The 22,875-nt window shown below is 37.9% G+C and overlaps 1 protein-coding gene across 3 annotated transcripts in view; it reads right to left on the bottom strand.

Annotated features, from left to right (window-relative positions):
• Nucleotides 1–770: 770 nt before the first annotated feature.
• Nucleotides 771–22,875, bottom strand: part of dpysl2b (dihydropyrimidinase like 2b) — a 29,000-nt gene continuing 6,895 nt past the window's right edge. For all 3 annotated transcript variants that reach the window (XM_073874121.1, XM_073874120.1, XM_073874122.1), the window contains 13 exons: nucleotides 17,186–17,274; nucleotides 15,896–16,080; nucleotides 15,293–15,457; nucleotides 15,095–15,156; nucleotides 14,779–14,859; nucleotides 14,387–14,455; nucleotides 14,167–14,287; nucleotides 11,198–11,354; nucleotides 10,713–10,854; nucleotides 10,354–10,524; nucleotides 6,727–6,906; nucleotides 5,035–5,194; nucleotides 771–4,955 (listed from right to left, as the gene is read on the bottom strand). In XM_073874121.1, coding sequence (XP_073730222.1) covers nucleotides 4,858–4,955; nucleotides 5,035–5,194; nucleotides 6,727–6,906; nucleotides 10,354–10,524; nucleotides 10,713–10,854; nucleotides 11,198–11,354; nucleotides 14,167–14,287; nucleotides 14,387–14,455; nucleotides 14,779–14,859; nucleotides 15,095–15,156; nucleotides 15,293–15,457; nucleotides 15,896–16,080; nucleotides 17,186–17,274 — 1,680 coding nt within the window. In that variant the 3' untranslated portion in view covers nucleotides 771–4,857. The remainder of the gene's footprint in view (nucleotides 4,956–5,034; nucleotides 5,195–6,726; nucleotides 6,907–10,353; nucleotides 10,525–10,712; nucleotides 10,855–11,197; nucleotides 11,355–14,166; nucleotides 14,288–14,386; nucleotides 14,456–14,778; nucleotides 14,860–15,094; nucleotides 15,157–15,292; nucleotides 15,458–15,895; nucleotides 16,081–17,185; nucleotides 17,275–22,875) is intronic.

The following is a 22,875-nucleotide window of genomic DNA, read 5'->3' as shown; positions in this document are numbered from 1 at the left end:
GCCAGAAAATAACATTAATGTAAAATCTACAGTAAGTTACTGGCAACCAGCTGCCAGTAATACTGTAATTTCTACAGAATTTTAGTAGTTAACACAGTATTTAAAGACATCTAATATAAAGTGGGACCATAAATCTGTTTATGACCAGGTTTTTAAACTATGGTCTCATCATTTTAGAGCACACTATATTTAACAATGAGGTTAAAGGGATAGTTCACTCAAAAATGATATTTCTGTCATCACTTACCCTCAAGTTGTTACAAACCTGTATAAATGTGATTTTTTTCCGGCTGAGCACAAAGGGAGATATTTTGAACAATGTTTCAAACCAAACTGTTTTTGAGCACCATTGACTTCCATAGTATTTTTCTTTCCTACTATGGAAGTCAACAGTGCTCCTGTTCCTGCTTCATTACAAATATCTTACTTTATACAAATTTATACAGGTTTATACAACATGAGGGTAAGTAAATGATGACATAATTTAAAATTTTGGGTGAACTGTCCCTTTAAGAAGGATAAGGAGGCAGGAACACAAATCTATTTGTATTTGTGTACACATAAAGCTTCCTAAAAGGGTCTTTATCAAGCTGCATAGTTCTTTGAAAATGTCCAATGAAGCTTTCTGTCAAAAGGTCCTTTGTATGGTAGAAATATATCACAGACTATAAATTCTTCTTTTTAAATGTGCATTTATTCACTCAGCTGACGCTTTCATCCGAAGCGACTACAAATGAACAACAAAGCAATTCATCCAAAGGAGGCAAGGACAGAGTAAGGACTTTCTTTATTCATTTTTTACATCACTATCAAGGGATTTGACACGTTTCAGAGCAAGCGAACATCCTCACACTGCACAGCCAATAGAATAAACACCAGCACACAACAGTTTCACTTCTGGACTATAGGGGCGGGACTCATGGGTCGGCCTGGGAAAAGCGAGGGGTGGGGTTTACAAATCATCGACAATCTCAGCATTAATGATCTTCTAGCTCCCATTTGCACCTTACAGAGATACCAGAAATAGAAAAACATTCAGGCTTAAATAGCAGATTGTTTGAGAAAGAAAGCGCTTGTTGTTAGTGCCAGCAGCTGCACTGGGATCAGCGGAAGTGCTTAGTTTAACTCTTGCATATGTTCATAATACAGGGGGAATGCCATTTTGAACAATCACTTTCTTGATTTATACTGTATTTCTAATCCGGATATAATAAAAAAGCATCCTTAAAACAAGATCAGTTAGGATACCAAAACTTAATTTGCATTTATTTTTCCTATATGCAATCTCATTTTAGAAAACGCATGTAACAAAAATTGGCAATGGGCTACAGTATGAAAAAAACAAATCTTATTACCTACATTACAGTTTTGTGTTAAAGATGCTTTCTGTACAAGTAAAGATTTGGGATTTTTTTCTTAACATCGTCGCCAATACACCATCAATCCACAGTTCAGTGGAAAACATGCCGACAGAAACATACGATGGATACAAATCACAGCTTTGGCTGAAATGACCCGGTGATTCAATGTTGTTTTAATAGCACCATATTCAGAAGGGTTGCTAAGGGGATACTTCCTATTTGTAACGTGTTGCCATGACAAATAAAGAGTGGGATCCTGTTGTTGAGCAGGGCCGGTAGTCATAGCAACAGTGCAAAAGCAATGAGGTCAGGAAAAAATGGATGAAGGAAACACACAGGGGGTGATGATAACAAGCAGAGAAACAGTACAGTATAGTCTATACAATCCACACTGTCACATTGTTTTAAATTCTGCAGCTGCCCCGCGAATAAATCAGTCTGTGGGAACAGAGGAGTAAATCACTGTAACCTTGCGTCACCCTCCATTTGAAAGATGCACATTCCAACAGTCAGCGATCACATAAACAGGCTCACGGATAAAACAATTCCTCATCTCTAAAACTGACGTTTGCTCTTGTTGTCCAAATAAGTACCTGTTACAAATGCATACTTTAAATTTGAGGTATTAGCTTAAATTTCAGGTATTATCATTTAGTGACCCAAAACCTGTAATGCTTTTCTCATTTCCTGTGAAACACAAAAGGAGTAAACTGTCCAAACGGTCCTTTTCCATACGATGTAAGTAAATGGCGACCAAGACAACATACATTTTAGTCTTACTCATTACACTGTCAAAAAAAAGTATAAAACTTTCAAAAAGTATACCTTAAAGGAAAACACCACAGTTTTTCAACACTTTACCATGTTTTTACCTCAACTTAGACCAGTCAATACATATCCAACCTTTTTCAATGCGTGCACCCAATCCCTGCACAGCGCGCCGTGAATGAACCAGCATTCAGCCCAGCTCCATTCACTCCCCAGGATCCAAACAGGGATGAACCCAGAAGCCACCAAACACCTCCATGCCTTCCCCATTCAAAGACTGTTACATGAGTAGTAACACGAGGAAGTATAATAAAACGTGACGATTTTTTTAAGCGGATAAAATTGAGAACTACACTGTACGCGCGAGAGGTCGAAGCGCTGCAAACCAAGTGCCCACCCCCCATCCGCTTTTTAATTAAAATTACATCGCCGTAAGTATGGTGACACAAAATAAAATGTGGCAATTTTAATTAAAAAGCGGATAAAAAATGAGAACCCAGCCCGCAGCACCCCGACCTCTCGCGCATACAATATAGCTCTCACTTTAACAGTCTTTAAATTATGTAAACATGGAAGTGTTTGGTGGCCTCCAAACTCATTCCCGCCTGGATCCCAAGGAATGAATGGGGCCAGGCCAAATGCCAACACATTCACGACGCGCTGCACAAAGATCAAGTGCACGCACTGGAAAAAGATAAGTATGCATCAACAAATCCAAGTTGAGGCAAAAACACAATAAAACATTGAAAAACGGTGGTGTTTTCCTTTAAAGAGTGCCTAAAATGGTACATGTTAGGGCCTTTTTAGGGTAATACCCCAGTGACAGCTTTAAAAAAAAACAATTTTCGCCATTTATTTCTGACAGTGTACTGTATGGCTTCAGCACACAAGTACAAGTATACTACTTCTATTGTCCTTTTCCCCTTATGGGGTTTGACATCACTTTCATTGTTTCCTTTTAAGTACCACAGAAGAAAATAAGCCATACGGGGTTATAATGATGTAAGGGTAAGTAAATGCTGACGGTCCTTTGTTTTTATTGGTGAACTATCCCTTTAAGTGTGAAGAAAGTGTGTCTCTATGTGTACATGTGTGTTGCATTGAGTCACAGAGGAAAAGCCAAGCAATGGAGAATGATGATGTCGGCCAAGATTTTGCCGGCGATGTGCAAAGGAAAAGAAAACAGCTGGGGGACGGGTTTACCAAATGAAAAACAGAACGCAGTGAAAGGAAATGAAAAGCAACCAAAAGGAAAAGAGGATGAGAGCATCGGTTTGCTACCGCTAATCTGTTTGGAGATTAAGCAAGGCACATTAAAACCACTTAAAGCCTACTTTTACTTGTTACTATGCATTCTGTGTCTGGCTTGTAAATAACTAGCACCAGCCAGAAGATGTGGATTATGGTTAATTCTGATGTTATGACTATAGCCTATGTTGCATTTTATTACGACACTAAAATGGATGTCAATAACAAAGTATAACGAAAAAAGGAGTTAAGGGAAATATCTGGCACCTTCGTATCGGTTAACTGGCCATTTTACAGCCTTTTTTAACAGAAGACGTGAGCAAGCTTATGCAAGAATATTAAAAAGGATTGGTACATCTTAGGCACAGCTCAAGAGTAAAAGATACAAAAGGTTTCTATCAATGTAAGCGTAAGTTTAGCGAAATCACATCTGCTGACATAGAACCCAGACCGCAGAAGACCCCGGGCCGGATCTGCCCACTTCGGAGCGGATCCGGCTTGGAGTCGTCTGCTGTCTGGGAAAGTAGCTGCATAATTATGTAATACTGTAAATGTTTGAGTAAATAACTCTTATGGCATACTCATACTGTACAGAAACAAGTCTGGGTTTTGGACTCAGACATTAAGAGGTAACATCATCTCTCATTAACTTCTTCATGAGGGGCGTAACACCAAAAGACTTCATTATCAATCGTATACTTGATCTAAACTCATTTCTTTTCTTCTAGCTACCATCTTTGCTGCATATCATTTACAGCCTTTACGTATTAAGGTGAAAAAGACGTTTTAATTTCAACTTGTGGCCAATACAAGCGTATCAAATTTGACTAGCTCTCCATCTTTTACACTATTTCCTTAGTTATTAACATCATTAGCTGTGTTAATTTAAAAAGGTTCTGCGTGTTTTTATTTACAGCGGCTTGTGGGTTAAGCATTGGGAAAGGTTTTTACAGTAACGATCGCATTAAATGCCATGGAAAGGCAATGGTCAGGTGTTTGTTTACTGATCGTTTGAATAAAAATGTAGACATTTCTAATAAAGCCAAAAACGATGACATTCTCTTTGTGATCGAACGCAGTACTCTAACCCTTGCTTTGTTAATAGGTAACAATGACAAACAACAGCTTTTCCACTCACTTGATCCCTCGAAAGCAAATAAAGTTAAATACAAAAATAATAACATGACTCATGGTGGGTAGAAAGTACAGTATAAAAATCATACAATCAGACGTGCTCAGATGTGGATGTTACATTGTTTCTTCGAATGAGGCAAGTACTTTTATCTCTAGATGTCTTCTTTAGGAAGTGGTGTAGGGTGAGAAAATGGAGGGATGGGGTGAGAGGTAAGGGGTTGTGGAGAATCGTAGGCCCTTCGGAGGGTTCGTCTCTTGATAGGACAGTGGTTTAGGCAAACACCTCCATTAATCAACATCCTACCCCCCAACACCCCTATTATTCTCCGGTTGGATGTAGGGAGGTCTAACCCAGGCTAGTGATGTTGGCCCTGCCACCAGGGGGAGCAACGATGCGCTGGGTGTTGCGACGAGGCAGGTTGTCATCAACCTGCGCACCAGAAATGAGATAAATCAAAGTCAGTTATATTTGATGATATTATTGGCTCAGTTATTCAGAAATGCCCGCATTACTCACCAGAAAGGCTAAAGCCAGACTGATGCAGGTTGCGGACGGGTTGACCAGCTTGTTTGGCCGGAGAGGTCTTGGCAGAGGACGCGGGGGTCAGAGCCTTAGGCGTAACTGATACTTCACAGACAGGTCCATCGTAAAGACCCCGCGGGACGCCCCGCAGTTCAGCAAGCTGAGAAACAATGGTGCATGGTAATATTAGTAAAGTTCAAGTTTAGAGTTTATTTCTCATGTGAACTGATGTCACTTGTGATGCTTTGTACAATAAAATAGTTGATGTGCAATTCAACGGTAGAGATATTTGGAACATAAGGATACGAAATTTTACGACTTTATTCTCGAAATATAACGACTTTATTCTTGTTAATTAACGACTTTATTCTTGTTAAATAACGACTTTATTCTCGTTAAATAACGACTTTATTCTCATTAAATAACAACTTTATTCTCGTTAAATAACGACTTTATTCTCATTAAATAACAACTTTATTTCTTGTTAAATAACGACTTTATTCTCATTAAACAACGACTTTATTTTGTTTAAACAACGACTTTATTTTGGTTAAACAACGACTTTATTCTCGTTAAATAACGACTTTATTTTGGTTAAATAACGACTTTATTCTCGTTAAACAACGACTTTATTTCTTGTTAAATAACGACTTTATTCTTGTTAAATAACGACTTTATTCTCGTTAAATAACGACCTTATTCTCATTAAATAACGACTTTATTCTCGTTAAATAACGACTTTATTCTCATTAAATAACGACTTTATTCTCGTTAAATAACGACTTTATTCTCATTAAATAACGACTTTATTCTCGAAATATAATGACTTTATTCTTATTAAATAACGGCTTTATTCTCGTTAAATAACGACTTTATTCTCGTTAAATAACGACTTTATTCTCATTAAATAACGACTTTATTCTCATTAAATAACGACTTTATTCTTGTTAAATAACGACTTTATTCTTGTTAAATAACGACTTTATTCTCATTAAATAACGACTTTATTCTTGAAATATAATGACTTTATTCTCGTTAAATAACGGCTTTATTCTCGTTAAATAACGACTTTATTTCTTGTTAAATAACGACTTTATTCTTGTTAAATAACGACTTTATTCTCGTTAAATAACGACTTTATTCTTGTTAAATAACAACTTTATTCTCATTAAATAACAACTTTATTTCTTGTTAAATAACGGCTTTATTCTCGTTAAATAACGACTTTATTCTCGTTAAATAAAGACTTTATTCTCATTAAATAACGACTTTATTCTCGTTAAATAACGACTTTACTCTCGAAATTATATTTATTCTGACTTTTTTCTCGTTAAATAATGACTTTATTCTCGCATTTTAATTACTTTAATCTCGAGATGGTTTTATTTTTATTTTAGCTTGGCCCTAATCCTCCTTGGTAAATCCCTTTCCGGGAAACTGCCCCTAACATTTATTGTAGCAAATGAATGGACTGTACTTTTTTATGTTTGAATTAGAAAACAATATTATACATATAAATATAAACAATACTATTCACCTTCAATGATAGCTTAATGAAACCAATGATTAAAAAACACGAATATTTGTAAATACCTTAATTAGGACATTAAGCCCAGAATTCATATGCATTCAAAATTTTTAAATTAAAACCCAAATGTAAGAAACTTACATCTATGAACTGTAAACACATACCCTGCTGCGAGCCTTTATCCTCTTGTAAACGTAGTCGGGGAAGGGCTTACGGGCCACGTAACGTCCAGATCCCTCAGTAGTATGAAGGGTGCCCTCCTCCAATACAATCTTTCCTTGGCTGATGACAACCAGGGGTCCTCCACGCACCTCCGTACCCTCAAAAATGTTGTACTCCACTGCCTGGAAACACGTCAGAATTAAAGATCAGGATCAACACCGCGAACGAGACGGAGATGGGGCATTTCAAATACTTTCAACACATGCTGTTTCATGTGCTTTTGATTGTCATGAAGACAATATCAGAGTATGTTCTCGTGGTGTAACAGTTCTGCTGAATTGCTCTAAAATCACTTCCATATACTGAAAAAAAAAGAAATTGTGCAAGTCATTATTCATCCTCAGATGGCTATTTAATATGTTTTAGTGTAGTATGTACAACACAGAGAGAACAAGAAAATGAAAGGGAGTGAATGAGGGAGGAAGTATATTAAAGTTAGCAGGGAGTGCGTGCGGTGACATAAGTGTGGCCAACTTTAAAAATGTTACTGGCGCTTTGCTAAAAGCAATACAGTAGGAGTCACAAGACTTTAAAACAGCATGAGCTCATTCAGGCCAATAACACACACACACACACACACACACACACACACACACAAATAAACTCACTGTTTCTTTGCTACAATAAAATAAATATTTTCTAAGTAAAGTTTTTGTCTTATTTTCTAGCAAATTGTCTAAACATCCTTAAAAAATATTTCATTGAGAAGCACAATTACATAAGATTGTTTTCAGAAAATATATATTGAATTAAAGTGATAGTTCACCAAAAAATACACATTCTGACATCAATTACCCTTATGTTGTTCTAAACCTGTATGAGTTTCTTTATTGTGTTGAACACAAACTAGGATATTTATATATACTGTATGATGATAAACACACAGCAACTAACAAATACTATGGAAATCAGTGGGTACCGTCAGCTGTGTGCTTACCATCATTTATCAAAATATCTTCTTTTGTGTTCATCAGAATAATGAAACTCATACAGGTTCATAACAACATGAGATGAGTAAATGATGACGCAGTTTTCTTTTTTGCGTGAACCATCCCTTTAACTTTCTTAACATGTGAAGTCTGACCTAAATATACAGTGGGAAGTTCTGCCAATAAGATAGTAGCGATTAAAATGTCTTGAAAGCCAATGTAAGCTCTCTTAAACACACACACACACACACACACACACGCACAAATAGATCATATTCAAACAATCTGCTACACAGTTAAGCCTCCAAACCAGAAGGGAAACTTTATTTACCCGGCCAAGCTGAAAATGACATAATTCTCATGAGAAGCATGTCCACACCCGAGATTTGATCAACACAATATGAAGCTAAGTCTATAGTCAGGACTGCAAAACACTGCTGTAAAAACACAAGTGTGGCCACTGGTGTACTGTAAAAATCACATGATATTGATATTAAACTCACTATGTCCACTGCTGTTTTGAGAAGCTTTGAAACTCTAAATGCAAACAATCTCAAACATTTGCAAACCATTTTACTCATCAATTCTGCTGTAATGTGATGCATTTTGTGTGAAGCAAGATATTTTCGTTGGAAAAACCTGCAGTGATAAATCATGCATATGCAATATGACCAAAAAGTGTCTTTTAAAGCTGCAGTCCTTAACTTTTGCCTCTCTATCGCCATCTCTGTTTGAAACATAAAACTGCAGATTACTATGTTTTTGTGGGTTTAAAGGTGCTGTGTGTAGATTTTAGCAAAATCTAGTGGTGAGATCACAAATTTCATTTTATTTCATTTTATTGTCCACAATGTGGAAATTTGCCTTCGGTCTCATAATAACAACAATCAAACCAAAAAAAAAAAAACAAGACTAGCACGCAGACATCTTCAGGGCAACAATGACCACAGCAGTAGCAATTACGTACAATACATCAACGGGACGTGTTGTTCAACGTCCGAATTGCATTAGGAATAAAATAATTTTTAAAAATATTACGATTTGCCCTAGGTACTTTATAACGTCTGGCAGAGGGCAGGAGTTCAAATTCCTAATCAAGCGGATGAGTAGGATCGTTTGCTATTTTAAAAGCTTTTTTCCTGAGAACTTCATCGTACATGGAACTTAATTGTTTCTGATTTGTCCCTATGATTTTTGAGGCGAGGTTTACTATTCTCTGCAGCTTGCTTCTCCCTTTTACGTTTAAATTACCATACCACATCGCCATGTTGAAAGTTAGAATACTCTCTATCAGGTTCTTATAGACTATTTCCATAATGTGCTTGCTCACTCTAAAGGAGTTGAGCTTGCGCAGTAGATGGAGACGTTGGTTACAGGTTTTAAAAATGTAGTCTGTGTTTTCACCAAATTTGCAATCCACGGCTTAGTACACAGCTCACTCCTCCCTTTCTAGACGCATAGAGAAGCTACGGTAGCCACCACATGACAAACACGTCATCGTCTGAGACAACAAAGTGACAAAACGCGCTACTGTAGAAACATGGTGGCGAACTCCATGTAAGGGGACCTGCTGTGTATACTATGTAGAAAAAAACAGCTCATTCTAAGGTAATAAAAACATTACAGTTCATAATGTAAGGTCTTTACCGTGGGTTCACACCAGTTGCGTTTGAGGCGTCAAATTCGCGTCTACCGCGTCTAGCTTGCTGCTTGGACATTTTGAGTTTACTCGCTTCATTCGCGCATGAAATTCTAGTCATCGAGACATTCACGTGGAAATTCGCGTCATGGGAGGGGCTTTTGCGACTCTGCTCACTTTCTGTAATCACGTCACTACTAGAGCAAGCTCCTGATTGATTAACGTGGCGCGTTTTTCCGCCAAAGTTAAAATTTTTCAACTTGCGTGTTTCCGACGAAAACGATCAAGATGCACGAATGAGGCGGAATAGCGTCTACCGCGCTAAACGCCTCATTCGCGCCACAAGACCTCCAGACGCGCGTCAACGTGTCTTCACATTGACTTAACGTTGAAATCACTCACGCTTGATGTCTCTGCCGTGGCTTGTCTGAACGCAGCATTACACACCACTGATAATATAGTTATATATATTATATTGCATTTCTGTCAAAAGGTACTCCTTCAGCAAGTAATTTTCTTGAAATCGAACCCTGCCGCTCAAACTATAAGTCATTATTTTAAAAAATACCGTTGTGAATAGGGGTAAAGTAAAGGGGATCGCACACCGGCCGCGCAGCTCAGCGCCGCGTCGCGCCTAGTAGAACTCGGAGGTATTGTAAACCGGAAGTGCACATTAAATAGCGCGAGCTTCGTCATATAGAAAATAGTTAAAAAAGAAAAATATAAGTTATCAGCCAATGTTACTTGTTAATGATTTGTGACAAATATTATGTTATATAAAGATAAACTATGGGAGTGGCGGCGCCGGTGTGCGTATACTCATAGAAAACAATGTGTGCGATCCCCTTAATGAGACTGAATTTTACTGTACTTGCTCAATTACTGATTTTTGCTTATTTTTAAAGAAAAACTCACAGATTGCAGCTTTATATAAGTAAAGAGGTTCAGTCTTAGATTCACCTTGACTTAAACCCCATAGGCTTACTGACACAAGTACTCACCGAATTGTGACTCTTCGCTGAGATAATCTTTGTGACATCAGGATCCCAAAGAACCAGATCGGCATCTGAGCCCACAGCGATGCGACCCTTCCGTGGGTACAGGTTGAGGATCTTGGCGGCGTTGGTGCTGGTGACGGCCACAAACTGATTTTCGTCCATTTTTCCAGTTACCTACGAGAAACAAAGAGCACACAGAAAGAAGCCTCAATGTGTCAGCTGGAAACATTCAGACTCACAACTACAGACTGATTTTGTTTGTATAACTGCAAGAAGAGTAGATAGTGTAAACAAAGTCACACTGGTGGATTAAATGTGATCAGACGAGATTAAATATAATCAGATTAGGATTCCTGTTTTACCACACATTTGTCCCAGATGATGGACATTCTTTCCTCAGTGCCATTAGTTCCTTCAGGAATAAGGGTGAAGTCATCTTTCCCCACAGCTCTTTGGGCTGTATTAAAGGTACAATGAGAGCTTCCTGTAACCTGCAGGTCCCCACTGAAGCGTAAGATGTGAAGAGGAAACATGTCAGGACAAAATCTATTTAGATTTATTCACTTACTAGGCCCTTTCATCCTTTTAAAAAATGGGGCACTATCCAATGCCATTATAAAGCTGAAAAGAGTCAGCATATTATTTAATATAATTCTTACTGTGTTTGGCTGAAGAAAGCAAGTCATACACACGGATTGCTTGAAGGTAAGTAAAATATGGGCTAATTCTCATTTTGGGGTAAACTATACCTTTCACATATATCCTCAGAAAATATATAATTCACCTTAGTACTTTTAATACTTTTAATCGTAATAGTGATGTTTGCTATGGCTTTGAGCTCTCCTACCATGACAACAGTGAGTTTAGGTAGTCTGGTGTGGTCGGATCCGGACTCAGGGGTGGGGATGTGACGTAGGCGGCGGCCTTGGCCCAGTTCTTGCTCCAGTAGTGCGAGCCGTCCGTGCCCAGACTGGCTGTGATTGGCTCTCCATACACTACGGTGCCTACATGGTTCGATGGTACCGAATTAGTAACGCCACGTATAATTTCACCATAATTCCCATGCTTATATCTGGTGCCTGACTACTATGATGTCATTTCTTTTCGTCTAGCCAAGAACAGCTGAATCATAGTGTGCTATGTTTTTCTGCTGGACTGCAGTCAACGCTGCTCATAAAACCTGCTTTGCTTGTCCAGTCTTCTAATACCTCATTTTAATGGTATGGAGAAAGTGGGATTAGCTCAAAACCACTTCAGATGTTCTTTATATAGTCATGTGCTCTTCCATGCTCGTAATTTCACCTTAAAGGGGACTTTTCACAAGACTTTTTTAAAGGATTAGTCAATTTTCTCAAAAAAATCCAGATAATTTACTCACCACCATGTCATCCAAAATGTTGATGTCTTTGCTTGTTCAGTCGACAAGAAATTATGTTTTTTGAGGAAAACATTCCAGGATTTTTCTCATTTTAATGGACTTTAATGGACCCCAAAACTTAACAGTTTTAATGCAGTTTAAAATTGCAGTTTCAAAGGACTCTAAACAATCCCAAATGAAGCATAGGGTTCTTATCTAGCGAAACGATTCTCATTTTTGGCAAGAAAAATAAAAAATATGCACTTTTAAACCACAACTTCTCGTCTTCCTTCGTTCGTGTGATGCGCCAGCGTGAACTCACGTAATATGCATCATGTCAAGAGGTCACGGATGACGTAACGAAACTACCCCCCAGGCTTTACATCTGTGGAGAAAGAGGACCGTTCCGACGTTGTTGTATTTGGAATGATACTAATTAATGTCTTTGTGTCAGTTCATTGTTTAAAATGGTCTGCAAATGTGCGTTTCATATATGTAACACGTGACCTTTCCACGGCAGTGGCGGCTCGTGACTGCTCTTCCGAGGATGCGCTAATTCAAAATAAGTGTTCGGATTGTCACGTGTGTGGTTCCCTCTTCCAAAACATGTGTCATGCGTGTGGAGAGATCCTGTGTGCATCACGTGTTCTGTCAAAATAAGTGCCCGCTGGAGACGCGTCAAAACCGTTTATGATAAAAGAGACGCTCACGTTCCATAAATACACGCAAGACACTCCCTTAACAGTAAACTCTGATTATGCATGAGATTGTCCGAGTATCTGGCACACGCGAGCGTCTCCTTTCAAGTTCAAGTTCAAGGCAGCAGGCACTCATTTTGGCACGACACGTGATGCACACACGATCTCCCAAAGCGCAGAACACATACTTTAAATATATAACCACACACATGACAAGCTACATACATGTTGTAACGAACTTTGCATCGTGCGCTTCAAAAAAAGAAGTCACCAGCCGCCACTGGTCCACGGCATTACGCAATTACGTGAGGTCGCGCTGGCGCGTCACACAGCCGAAGGAAGACGAGAAGATGTGCATATTTTTTATTTTTATGCCAAAAATGACAATCGTTTTGCTAGATAAGACACTTATGCCTCTTTTGGGATCGTTTAGAGTCCTTTGAAACTGCAATTTTTAACTGCATTAGAATCTGTTTTGGGGTCCATTAAAGTCCATTAAAATAAGAAAAATCCTGGAATGTTTTCCTCAAAAAACATAATTTCTTCTCGACTGAACAAAGAAAGACATCAACACCCTGATGACATGGTGGTGACCAAATTACCTGGATCTTTCTCAAGAAAATTGACTAATCCTTTAAGAAGTAAAATAAAACTGTGGTGTCCCCAGAGTACATATGTGAGGTTCTAGCTCAAAATACCATATAGATAATTTATTATAACATGTTAAAATTGCCACTTGGTAGGTGTGAGCAAAATGTGCGGTTTTTGTGTGTCCTTTTAAATGCAAATGAGTTGATCTCTGCACTAAATGGCAGGGCTGTGGTTAGATAGTGCAGATTAAAGGGCGGTATTATCCCCTTCTGACATCACAAGAGAGGCTAGTTTTCATTTACCTATTTTTTCACATGCTTGCAGAGAATGGTTTATCAAAACTAAGTTACTGGGTTGATCCACTTTAAGTCTGATCATTTAGCTTCTCGGCAGGTATCTAGTCCAAAAGTCTGAGATGATGATATTTTCATTACTATTCTACAGTATTTACTACAGTTTATTCATTTACTTTATTACACGGCTCGTTGGAATGCTTGATTCTGGTTGGCCAGTCATGACATTTGCAGGTTTGTTTTTCCCAGAAATCATTTTGACAGGTACAGTTTAATATTACACAAAAATTACATATAAATATGTCTTTTAATAACATATATGACATTATATTTACAAATGAATAAACCAAATAGTGTGTTCCTGACATTTGAACGTCTTATCTTAACACCAAAATATACGGGTTTTTCCTCCCGGAAGGTCTGCATTCGTTAAAAATGAGCAAATAAAATATATTTCAAATCAATATTTACTATTCCTTAACTTACTTATGAGGTTAATAGCCATGTAATAAGCGGGCAGTACAGGCAGCCACTTGTTATGCCAAAATAAGCCCCTCCAGTGTGATAAAAACCCTCCGCTTTGGGTCCTGATCACATTGTCGGGGATTAATTCTGTGATAACAATCAGCTGCCAATATATTATCACTTATATTGTCATTACTACAGAATACTTTAGTATACAACAGTAATTATACTATAGAAAAATAACTATAATATATACTACAATTTACACCAGTTTACTATAATAATACAGTATTTTTTCAATTTATTTCCATTAATGACAGCCTTTACACAAATTGGCATGGGCTGATGATGAGTGGCCTGTTTAATTTAAAGGCGGAGCTTCTCTTTACATTGTCTCAGTTTAGGATCTCACCTTTCTTCCTGGCTTGAGCGATGACATCAGCAGCACTCTTGCTCATCACTTTGGTAATGTAAAGTGGGCAATTGGTCTGATTGGCCACCGTTACAGAGCGGTTGACTGCTTCTGCCTCAACCTACACAAACCACAAAGTCATTCCTATTCGTATACAATAAACTTTAAAATGTTGTAGAGAAAACCAAAAACATCCTTTCCCAGAATTCATCGCACCTACCTCCTCTGGCCGACTGAGAACATGTCCCTCTGGCCCGGTGATGCCCAACTCCAAAATCCTACGCTGTTCCTGTTGAAGAAAAGAAAGGGAAAAACTTGAGTGAAGAAAAGAGAAACATTTCATTCTTGAAATAATGACTGTATTAAAAATAAAGACACAGTTTGTTCCCTACAATCAAACTTTGTCCGCAATACAATGAGTTCTCTTATCTACAGAGATGATCATGATAAATGTACAAAACAATGGGCAATGGACCAGTGGAACTTAATTACAGTATATTAACCTCCTGTAGGAGTTTTTGCTTTGGTTTTGCTTGCCAATATAATCACCATAAGATACATCTTAATATTGATAAATATAACTGAAGATATGAGCTCAGTGTGGAGTCTTACCTCGGCTATAATATCACCATTCTCGGCATGGACTTGAGCGATTGCCCCAAGGTCCCGAATTACACTAAACACTTCATAGATCTGCGAACAAAGACATACACACATAAAAATGCACTCTTAAATGTCAAATATCATTCAAAATTGTTGTTTATTCATGAATAAGCCAAGGCATCTTTTCAGTTTCTTTTTTTATTATTATTGAGAATTAAAATGTAGACCTTAAGCAACAGCAGTTGCTTCTAAATGTCTGAGTTTGAGATGAATTCAGTAATGAATCTTCACAAAGTAATGCTGTGTTACCAGGAGGTCACCATACCTGTGAGTCAGTGAGCTGAAAAACATCTTTGTAAGCCAGGTAGACGAGGAAAGAGTTAATTCCTGCATATAAAAACAGGGTATGAAATTACACAGGGGAATCCAAGAGACATTTGCTGAAAAAGAGGCGCGGTGAAATTCCAGTAAGGAAAACGGGAAATACAGATGTTCTTGTGTGCTAAGGTTGACTGTTGTTTACCGTGATCTTTGACGAGGGCCTCCATTTCCTCCTGGACGCCTCTGTGCCATTCGGTGATGTCCACGTGGAGAGAATAATCACAACAGGCTTTGCTGTCCGCCCATTCACGCCACTGATTGAAGGCTGAGATCAAACTCGTTCCTGGTTCAGGCACCACGTGGTCGACTGTTCATAAACGAACACGGATATTATGGGCATATTAAGGGGATATGATGAAGCTCCTGCACATTTTTACATTTATTAACTGATGTAGATAAATAGTGACATTAAAAAGTGTCTCTCTTTTGCTATTTAAAGCTCTGTATCCACATTCTCTGCAGTCAACTTTACTATAGAAAAGATCTCAGCATCAAAAAAGGATACTGTGATGCATGTCTTAATATATCTCATAAAGTACTTGTATTAAGACCACACCAACCAATGGTAAAACCATAGATGACTTCTTATTACCATGGTAAGATAACATCCTATGGATTTTAGTTATAATTAAAACGAATAAGTCACAGCTGCTTTACTAATAAATACTCCAATTGTTGTTCTACAGTAAAACAAATGTAATGAATCATAAGTGTTAAAGGAAAACAAGGACTGTATCACACATACTGATCATTGTGGTTCCTCCAGCCAGGGCAGCGCGCGTGCCTTGGTAGAAATCATCTGCTGCCGTCATGCCCCTGTCGGGCATCTGGAAGCGTGTGTGCACATCAATGCCACCTGGCATCACCATACGCCCATGGGCATCGATGGTTTTCACCCCGCCAGGTACTATCAGATTTTCTCCAATCTGCCTATAAAGTGCAACATTGAGATCAGAGTAGGATACAAATGAAGAATGCCACAACATATTACATTCAGTGAACAGATTTAAATTCAATTATATTGATTGTCAACGTTATCTCACCCAAATCTTACATCTAGCCTGTTTACGCCCCAAAATATATATACAGAGTATCACTGATGTCAAAATGTGATTGGTTTTCATGTAGAATCTGAACGTGGCCATATTTTTAAATGCTGGGCAAGAATGAAGACTAGGGCTGCATAACGATTAATCGCGACTAATCGTTTTTCAGAAAGTTTTTGTTTACATCATATATGTGTGTGTACTGTGTACAATAATTATGTGTATATAAATACACACACATGCATTTTAAGAAAAAAAATAAAATAAAATAAATAATAATAATAATAATACATATATAAATTATATATAAAAATTTATATACACATGTAAATACTTAAATGTCTACATGTGTGTGTATTTATTTATACATAATTAGTATAACACAGTACCCCCACATATATGATGTAAACAAAAACTTTAATTTTGCAACCGATTAGTCGCGATTAATCGTTATGTAGCCCTAATGAAGATACAACTAAACTTTTTGGCAAGATTATCAGTGCAAAAACATTGATTTTAATATAATGCATGGCTTTTAAAATATGTGACCCTGGACCACAAAACCAGTCATAAGTCATATGGGATATTTATATATTTATAGCAATAGCCAACAATACATTGTAGGCTATGAGTCAAAATGACAGAATTTTTAATGTCAAAAATCATTAGCATATTAAGTAAAAATCATGCTTCATGGAGATATTTAATGAATTTCTTACCTAAATAAACAAAAATGCATTTATCATGCGTAGTATTTGTTGCTAAGGACTTAATTTTGACAACTTTAACAGTGATTTTCCCAATATTTTGATTTTTTTGGCACCCTCAGATTCCAGCTTTCCAAATAGTTGTATCTCAGTCAAATATTGTCCTATCCTTACAAACCATTTATTCAGATGATGTATAAATCTCAATTTAAAAAAATTGACTGGTTTTGTGGTCCAGGGTCACATAGTATGTTAAATATAAAAGCAATCTCTCACACTTACTTGATCAGGCCATCTTCCATATAAATATCCGCACAGAATGACTGATCATCATTGACGATCTTAGCTCCTTTAATCAGGAGACGATCACTCTGCAGAAAAACAAAAGCAATATCAGCATCATAGATGCTACCAGTGGCGGCTCGTGACTGCACTTCTGCGGATGCGCTAATTCAAAATAAGTGTTCGGATTGTCACGTGTGTGGTTCCCTCTTCCAAAATACGTGTCATGCGCGTGGAGAGATCCTGTGTGCATCACGTGTTTTGTCAAAATAAGTGCCTGCTGGAGACGCGTCAAAACCATTTATGATAAAAGAGACGCTCACGTTCCCTAAATACACGCAACACAATCCCTTAACAGTAAACTCTGATTACGCATGAGATTGTGCGAGTATCTGACATACGCGAGCGTCTCCTTTCAAGTTCAAGGCAGCAGGCACTTATTTTGACATGACACGTGATGCACACACGATCTCTCAAAGCGCAGAACACATATTTTGAAATGACGAACCACATACATGACAAGCTACATACATGTTGTGATGAACTTCGCATCATGCGCTTCAAAAAAAAGAAGTCACCAGCCGCTACATATCATCTATTCACCTTCCATAGCCAGACACAGTAAAAATATTTAGCCAATTACACAAGCTAACAAGGTTATAGAACCAATGTAGCAACACTAACATTCTTTATAAGAAGCATCAGTGAATTCTGTGGCTTTCACAATTATAAACACATGTTCATCATGGAGCGTTTACCTACAATTGTGCTCAGTTTAACTGAGATATGGGCTGCGAAATGAACTGCTTCTCTCGCACAAGCTGAACTGAGATTTGCTTTCATTAATTATTTATTAATTAAATATTTCTTTATCTAATTTTTATTATGATTAGGGTTGGATTATAATAGATTTCAACCCAGTAACACAAAATTACGTACCTCACGTACATTTTTTATTATTTTCCGTAACACTGTCACGTTTTTATGCTATTTTACGTGACTGTATAGCGCATTTTTGTTTACGTGTCACTGTCACGTATTGGTTACTCAACCGTTTTGTCCTATTTTCTTACCATTGTCGCTTCAGTTTAGGGTTAGATTTACATAAAATGACATCCTTACCCAAACCCAACTCTAACCCTAATGCCAGGCGACAATGGTTTAAAAATCAGAAAGTATAAAAAAATCTGAAAATTTTATAAACCAGTACTTAAAGTAACATCCTAACGCAAACACAGAATCTAACCAAACAATGGTTTGAAAATAGGAAAAGGCAGTTGAGTAACCAATACGTGACAATGACACGTAAACAGAAATGTGTGATACGTTCACGTAAAAATGTGGAAAACGTGACAGTTTCACGGAAAAGAATCAAAAATTGACGTGACTGACTATAGATACATAATTTCGTGATACAGGGTTGTAGATTTATATCTACTTTTGAAAACATTCAAAAAAAGTTTGGGTCGTTTCGTATTAGGGGGTCGACATGTTTTTCAGGGCTGATGCCGATATCGATTACAGATAAAGTAGACTGTAGGGGTGGCACGGTTCACAAAACCCTCGGTTCGGTTCGTATCCCGGTTTTATGGCCACGGTTCTCGGTTCAGTACGGTTTTTGTTGTTATTTTTTCTTTACATTTTTTAACACTCCAGAAATGGATTATCTTATTAATGTCTTAATTATCCATTTTAGGATAACAGTATTAAAAAGTTATATCATGTAATCATGCACAAACTGAATTTGACTTTAAGCACATTATTGGGACCATCTCTGAGGAAAGCCAGGCGAGATTTTGATACAGCAAGAGGAAAGACATTGATGATTTCAACATGCTTTTCATTCATTTGGCAAAAAATAGACTGTGTATTGCCATATACATGAACTTATGTGCGTTTTTAGCACACAAAGAAAACTTGCATTTATCAAACAGCAAACTTCAGTGTAGCTCTAAGATTTATCACCGAGAGGCTGCTTAAATATATGTGGACGAGAGAGAAACATAACGTTTACACCTGTAGTATTTAAATCCGTCTCTTTTGTCCACTTTTGGGCACTTCTGTCCTGGTTGCTTTTGGGGGCAATTTGTGAGGTGGGATCGCGCAGCTTTCACACGCTAGCAAAATGAAACTACGCGGATATCAGTCGCTTTCGTTTTATCAACGAAAGGCTAAAAATAGCGCTGTTCACCGTATGATCTCGGCAGAAGTCAGAAAAGACGTACAACAATTGATTTCAGTACCTCAGATAAGATCACTCGGCGGAGAGAAGGCTGTCGCGTGTGGCTGTTTGAACACATTCAACCCATAGACTGCAGTTCTATCTATTGTTTTATTTCCGCTGTCATCATAGGTAACATGAAATAAAAAAAAATTCCACACACCAAACTTATAAGAACGCTGGCGCATCCTCCAACTCCGGGCAGACTTCATTCCCACTTGCCATTTCTACACGTAACATGACATGCAGCACTCACTCTCCACACCAGTCACCTCTTCTTTCGCGCGATTCGCGAAAGTGAAACCACTATCTGAGGTCACATACAGGGCACGAGGTTACATACATTGCGCATGCCATGAACCGTCGAACCGTGCGACGCACACACGCTCCGAACTGAGACAAGCGAACTGAACGGTTCTGATTTTTTTCATGAACCGTGCCACCCCTAGTAGACTGATAATCGATATTTTGAACCGTTATAAAGTGGTAGCCAAAATAACTCTAACACCTAATAGATCTGAAAATATACTTTTTTATTCCAAAACATAAATTAATTTGATAATGAAAGATAAAGTTGTACTGTTTTAATCCACTTTTAACTTTAATATTTGGTATGTCCACCTTTTGCAACAATTACAGCAGCACATCTGTCTGGCACAGTGACAATATTTCTTCTTCATCAGTAATGTTATCCCATTCCATGCTTTTTGCAACTCAAGCCAAAAGCTTTCCTTTGAATGTACAAGTGCAGTTTATTTTCCAACTCAACTCAAATTTGCTCGATGGGGTCCGGAATTTGAGGGGGCCAGTGACCTAAATCTCCTTATTATGGCTTTATTTGATGATGCATAATGCTACAGTGGTGGCCATTATAAGGAGCTTTAGGTCATTTACTGGCCCCCTTAAAGTCCAGACGTCAACCCCATCGAGCAAAGTTGGGGTGAGTTGGAAAATAAACTGCACTTGTACATAGTTTTGAATATGATCAACAGCCATGTTTAAGAAACGGATGAATGATATGAAACTAAATAAAGCTCGTCTTTCCCAACAGCATTACAGTAAAGTTGGAAAGACACCATGGCACAGCCATGACAACCTCAAATTCCCTTTACATTCAAGGCCCTGTCATTTTACTGAAAGGGGAACAGTGGAACAATTCCAGTCACAAGGCCCTCAGCATCGTACGGGGACAAAGACGCCTCTGTCCGCGTTTGGGTCTCTTTGCGTGCCTGTTGGCAACCCAGCAACATGAGGCCCTGGGTGGATTCCCAGGCCCTGCCCTAATTCACTTAGTGATGAAAGAAAATACTCCAGTGTCCTGACATCTACTACACATCTCAGGAGAGCATAGAAGTGCAAAACATAAAAAACAACAACAACGCCAAATGCAGTGGTTAGGTCCTCATGAGATTATTCATAGACACATCAGTGTTGGCTTTTAGAAAAGCTTCCACGAAGGAACGCTGCATTATCAAAGCAGATCTTCGTGTCTACGGATTTTCACTCGTGGGCTTCTGAAAGCATTCATGTGGCTTTGGCGGTCAGCCACACTGAACAGCTGCTTCATAACATCCATTACATAACCCAGGCGATCACTGTTATCTGTTTACTCGGCCTCTGTGGAAGAGCTGACCAATCACAGTGGCCATGCTGTGCTAAGCTTTATGACATCATCAAACGGGTCATAATGTCAACTAGAGGAAGTCTGTAAAAAGACTTCATCCCTAAATTAATGCTTCTCTTGGACCACTTCCAGAAAATCGGGGTGCCGGATACTTAGTGCATGAGAACATATTGAGAACATACATACAGGAAGTCTTCTGAATGTCTCTGTTTTAAACCATAAATGAAAGTGTACATTTGAACACATGCCATTAGTCATTTATAAATGATTTTAGGGTTAAGACTTTTTCATAGCAACATACATTTGCCAAACATGCCTAAATGGTTACACACCGTCTACAGTTACAGACTAGGTGCTGTTTAACCCTCTAATGGGACCTTTTAAGATAAAGTCATAATGTCAAATCAAGCATGGTTTAGACTTGATATAAACCATATGGTGGCTCGCGCGGACAGATTTACAAAGACTTAATACACATCAGTCATTCGCAGACACTTCATAATCCTGCCCGTGCTTGCTGGTTATATTTGAATTGATAAATGAATTAATTTCATTCATCTTTCATCTGCCAATAAGACTGCAGTATTCAAACGTATTCAGCTATATTTAAATTCATGCATAATACCGCACCGATTTTGCCCCAAAATCTAAAATGCAAAACGTAGATACTCTCGTTACTATCTGTAAAGAAGCATGCTAGTCATGCTATATTCATCCACACTCTCTGTGTCTTGTAGACATCTTAACCCAAATCGATTCCTCTCTACGGGTTTAACCACGTGCAATTTCATCCCTCACTTATTAAGAAAGCAAAATCTAGTTAAAATGCCAAGTTGATCTCCATATGATCCTCTTGAAAGAAAACTGACACACTAGCATGCTTTTTTTCCTACAGTCATAGTTTATCACTACGCTGTTGAATGGGGAAATCCTGTATGTAATGCGGTGGGTGGAAAACGCATTCCGGGCACTGGCAGACTGTTTGAGTCATCGTGCTGTATGTGTAAGCACAAGGTCAGCCGAGCATCCTGGGATAGATCACTGGGTTGCGCTGAAGCTGTTGTGATTGCCATGGCAACCGACCAGACAACTTGGTTTTACTGGGATCACGGCAGTCACTTCACAGGTACCGTAAAGATCTAGAAAATGGAAACATTAATGTGTAAGGAATAATTGATGACGGGCCGTTGCATAATTCGAAAATAATGCACAGTCGAGGTGGTAATGCGGCCAAGACGACAAGCGAAGTGTTTGCAGTAATGCACTTAAACATGCACTTGTGTTTCCAGTAATGAGAACAATGTGAACAAGTTGGCTTTTTAATATTTATATAATCATTTCTTTCTTCTGTATTATAATTTGTTCTTTATTATCAGGAATGAAGCAAAAACAAAAATGAACAAGCAGGCAATCAGTGTATTCATTTTTTTATCTTTTTAATTATGTAATTCATTCTTTAAAATGTATTTATTTGGCTACAACACATATATTTATGCTTTATTTGTTGAAATTAAATAAATCTGTTAGTTAAACTTTTAATGCAACTGTAATGCGGTACATGTCACGATTATGAAATTTGGCTGACGGTTAATTGTTTAATAAATTGTGACAATTATGACGGTTAATTGCCTGTTTATTGCTTTGACATTTAATTCTCATACATTTTTTTGTTTATAAAATAATTTTCACAGATTGTTTTGATTATTTAAATTAATTCTTTTGCAATGTTTATCTCACAGTAAATATTTATACACTGTCAAAAATAAAGGTACAAAGCTGTCACTGGGGCAGTAGACTACCCTTTAAAAAAAGTACTAATATGTACCATTTAGGTGCAAATATGTA

Source organism: Misgurnus anguillicaudatus, chromosome 12 (assembly GCF_027580225.2).
Source record: "Misgurnus anguillicaudatus chromosome 12, ASM2758022v2, whole genome shotgun sequence".
Classification (NCBI taxonomy): Eukaryota; Metazoa; Chordata; class Actinopteri; order Cypriniformes; family Cobitidae; genus Misgurnus; species Misgurnus anguillicaudatus.
This window is presented reverse-complemented; position numbering and strand designations above follow the sequence as displayed.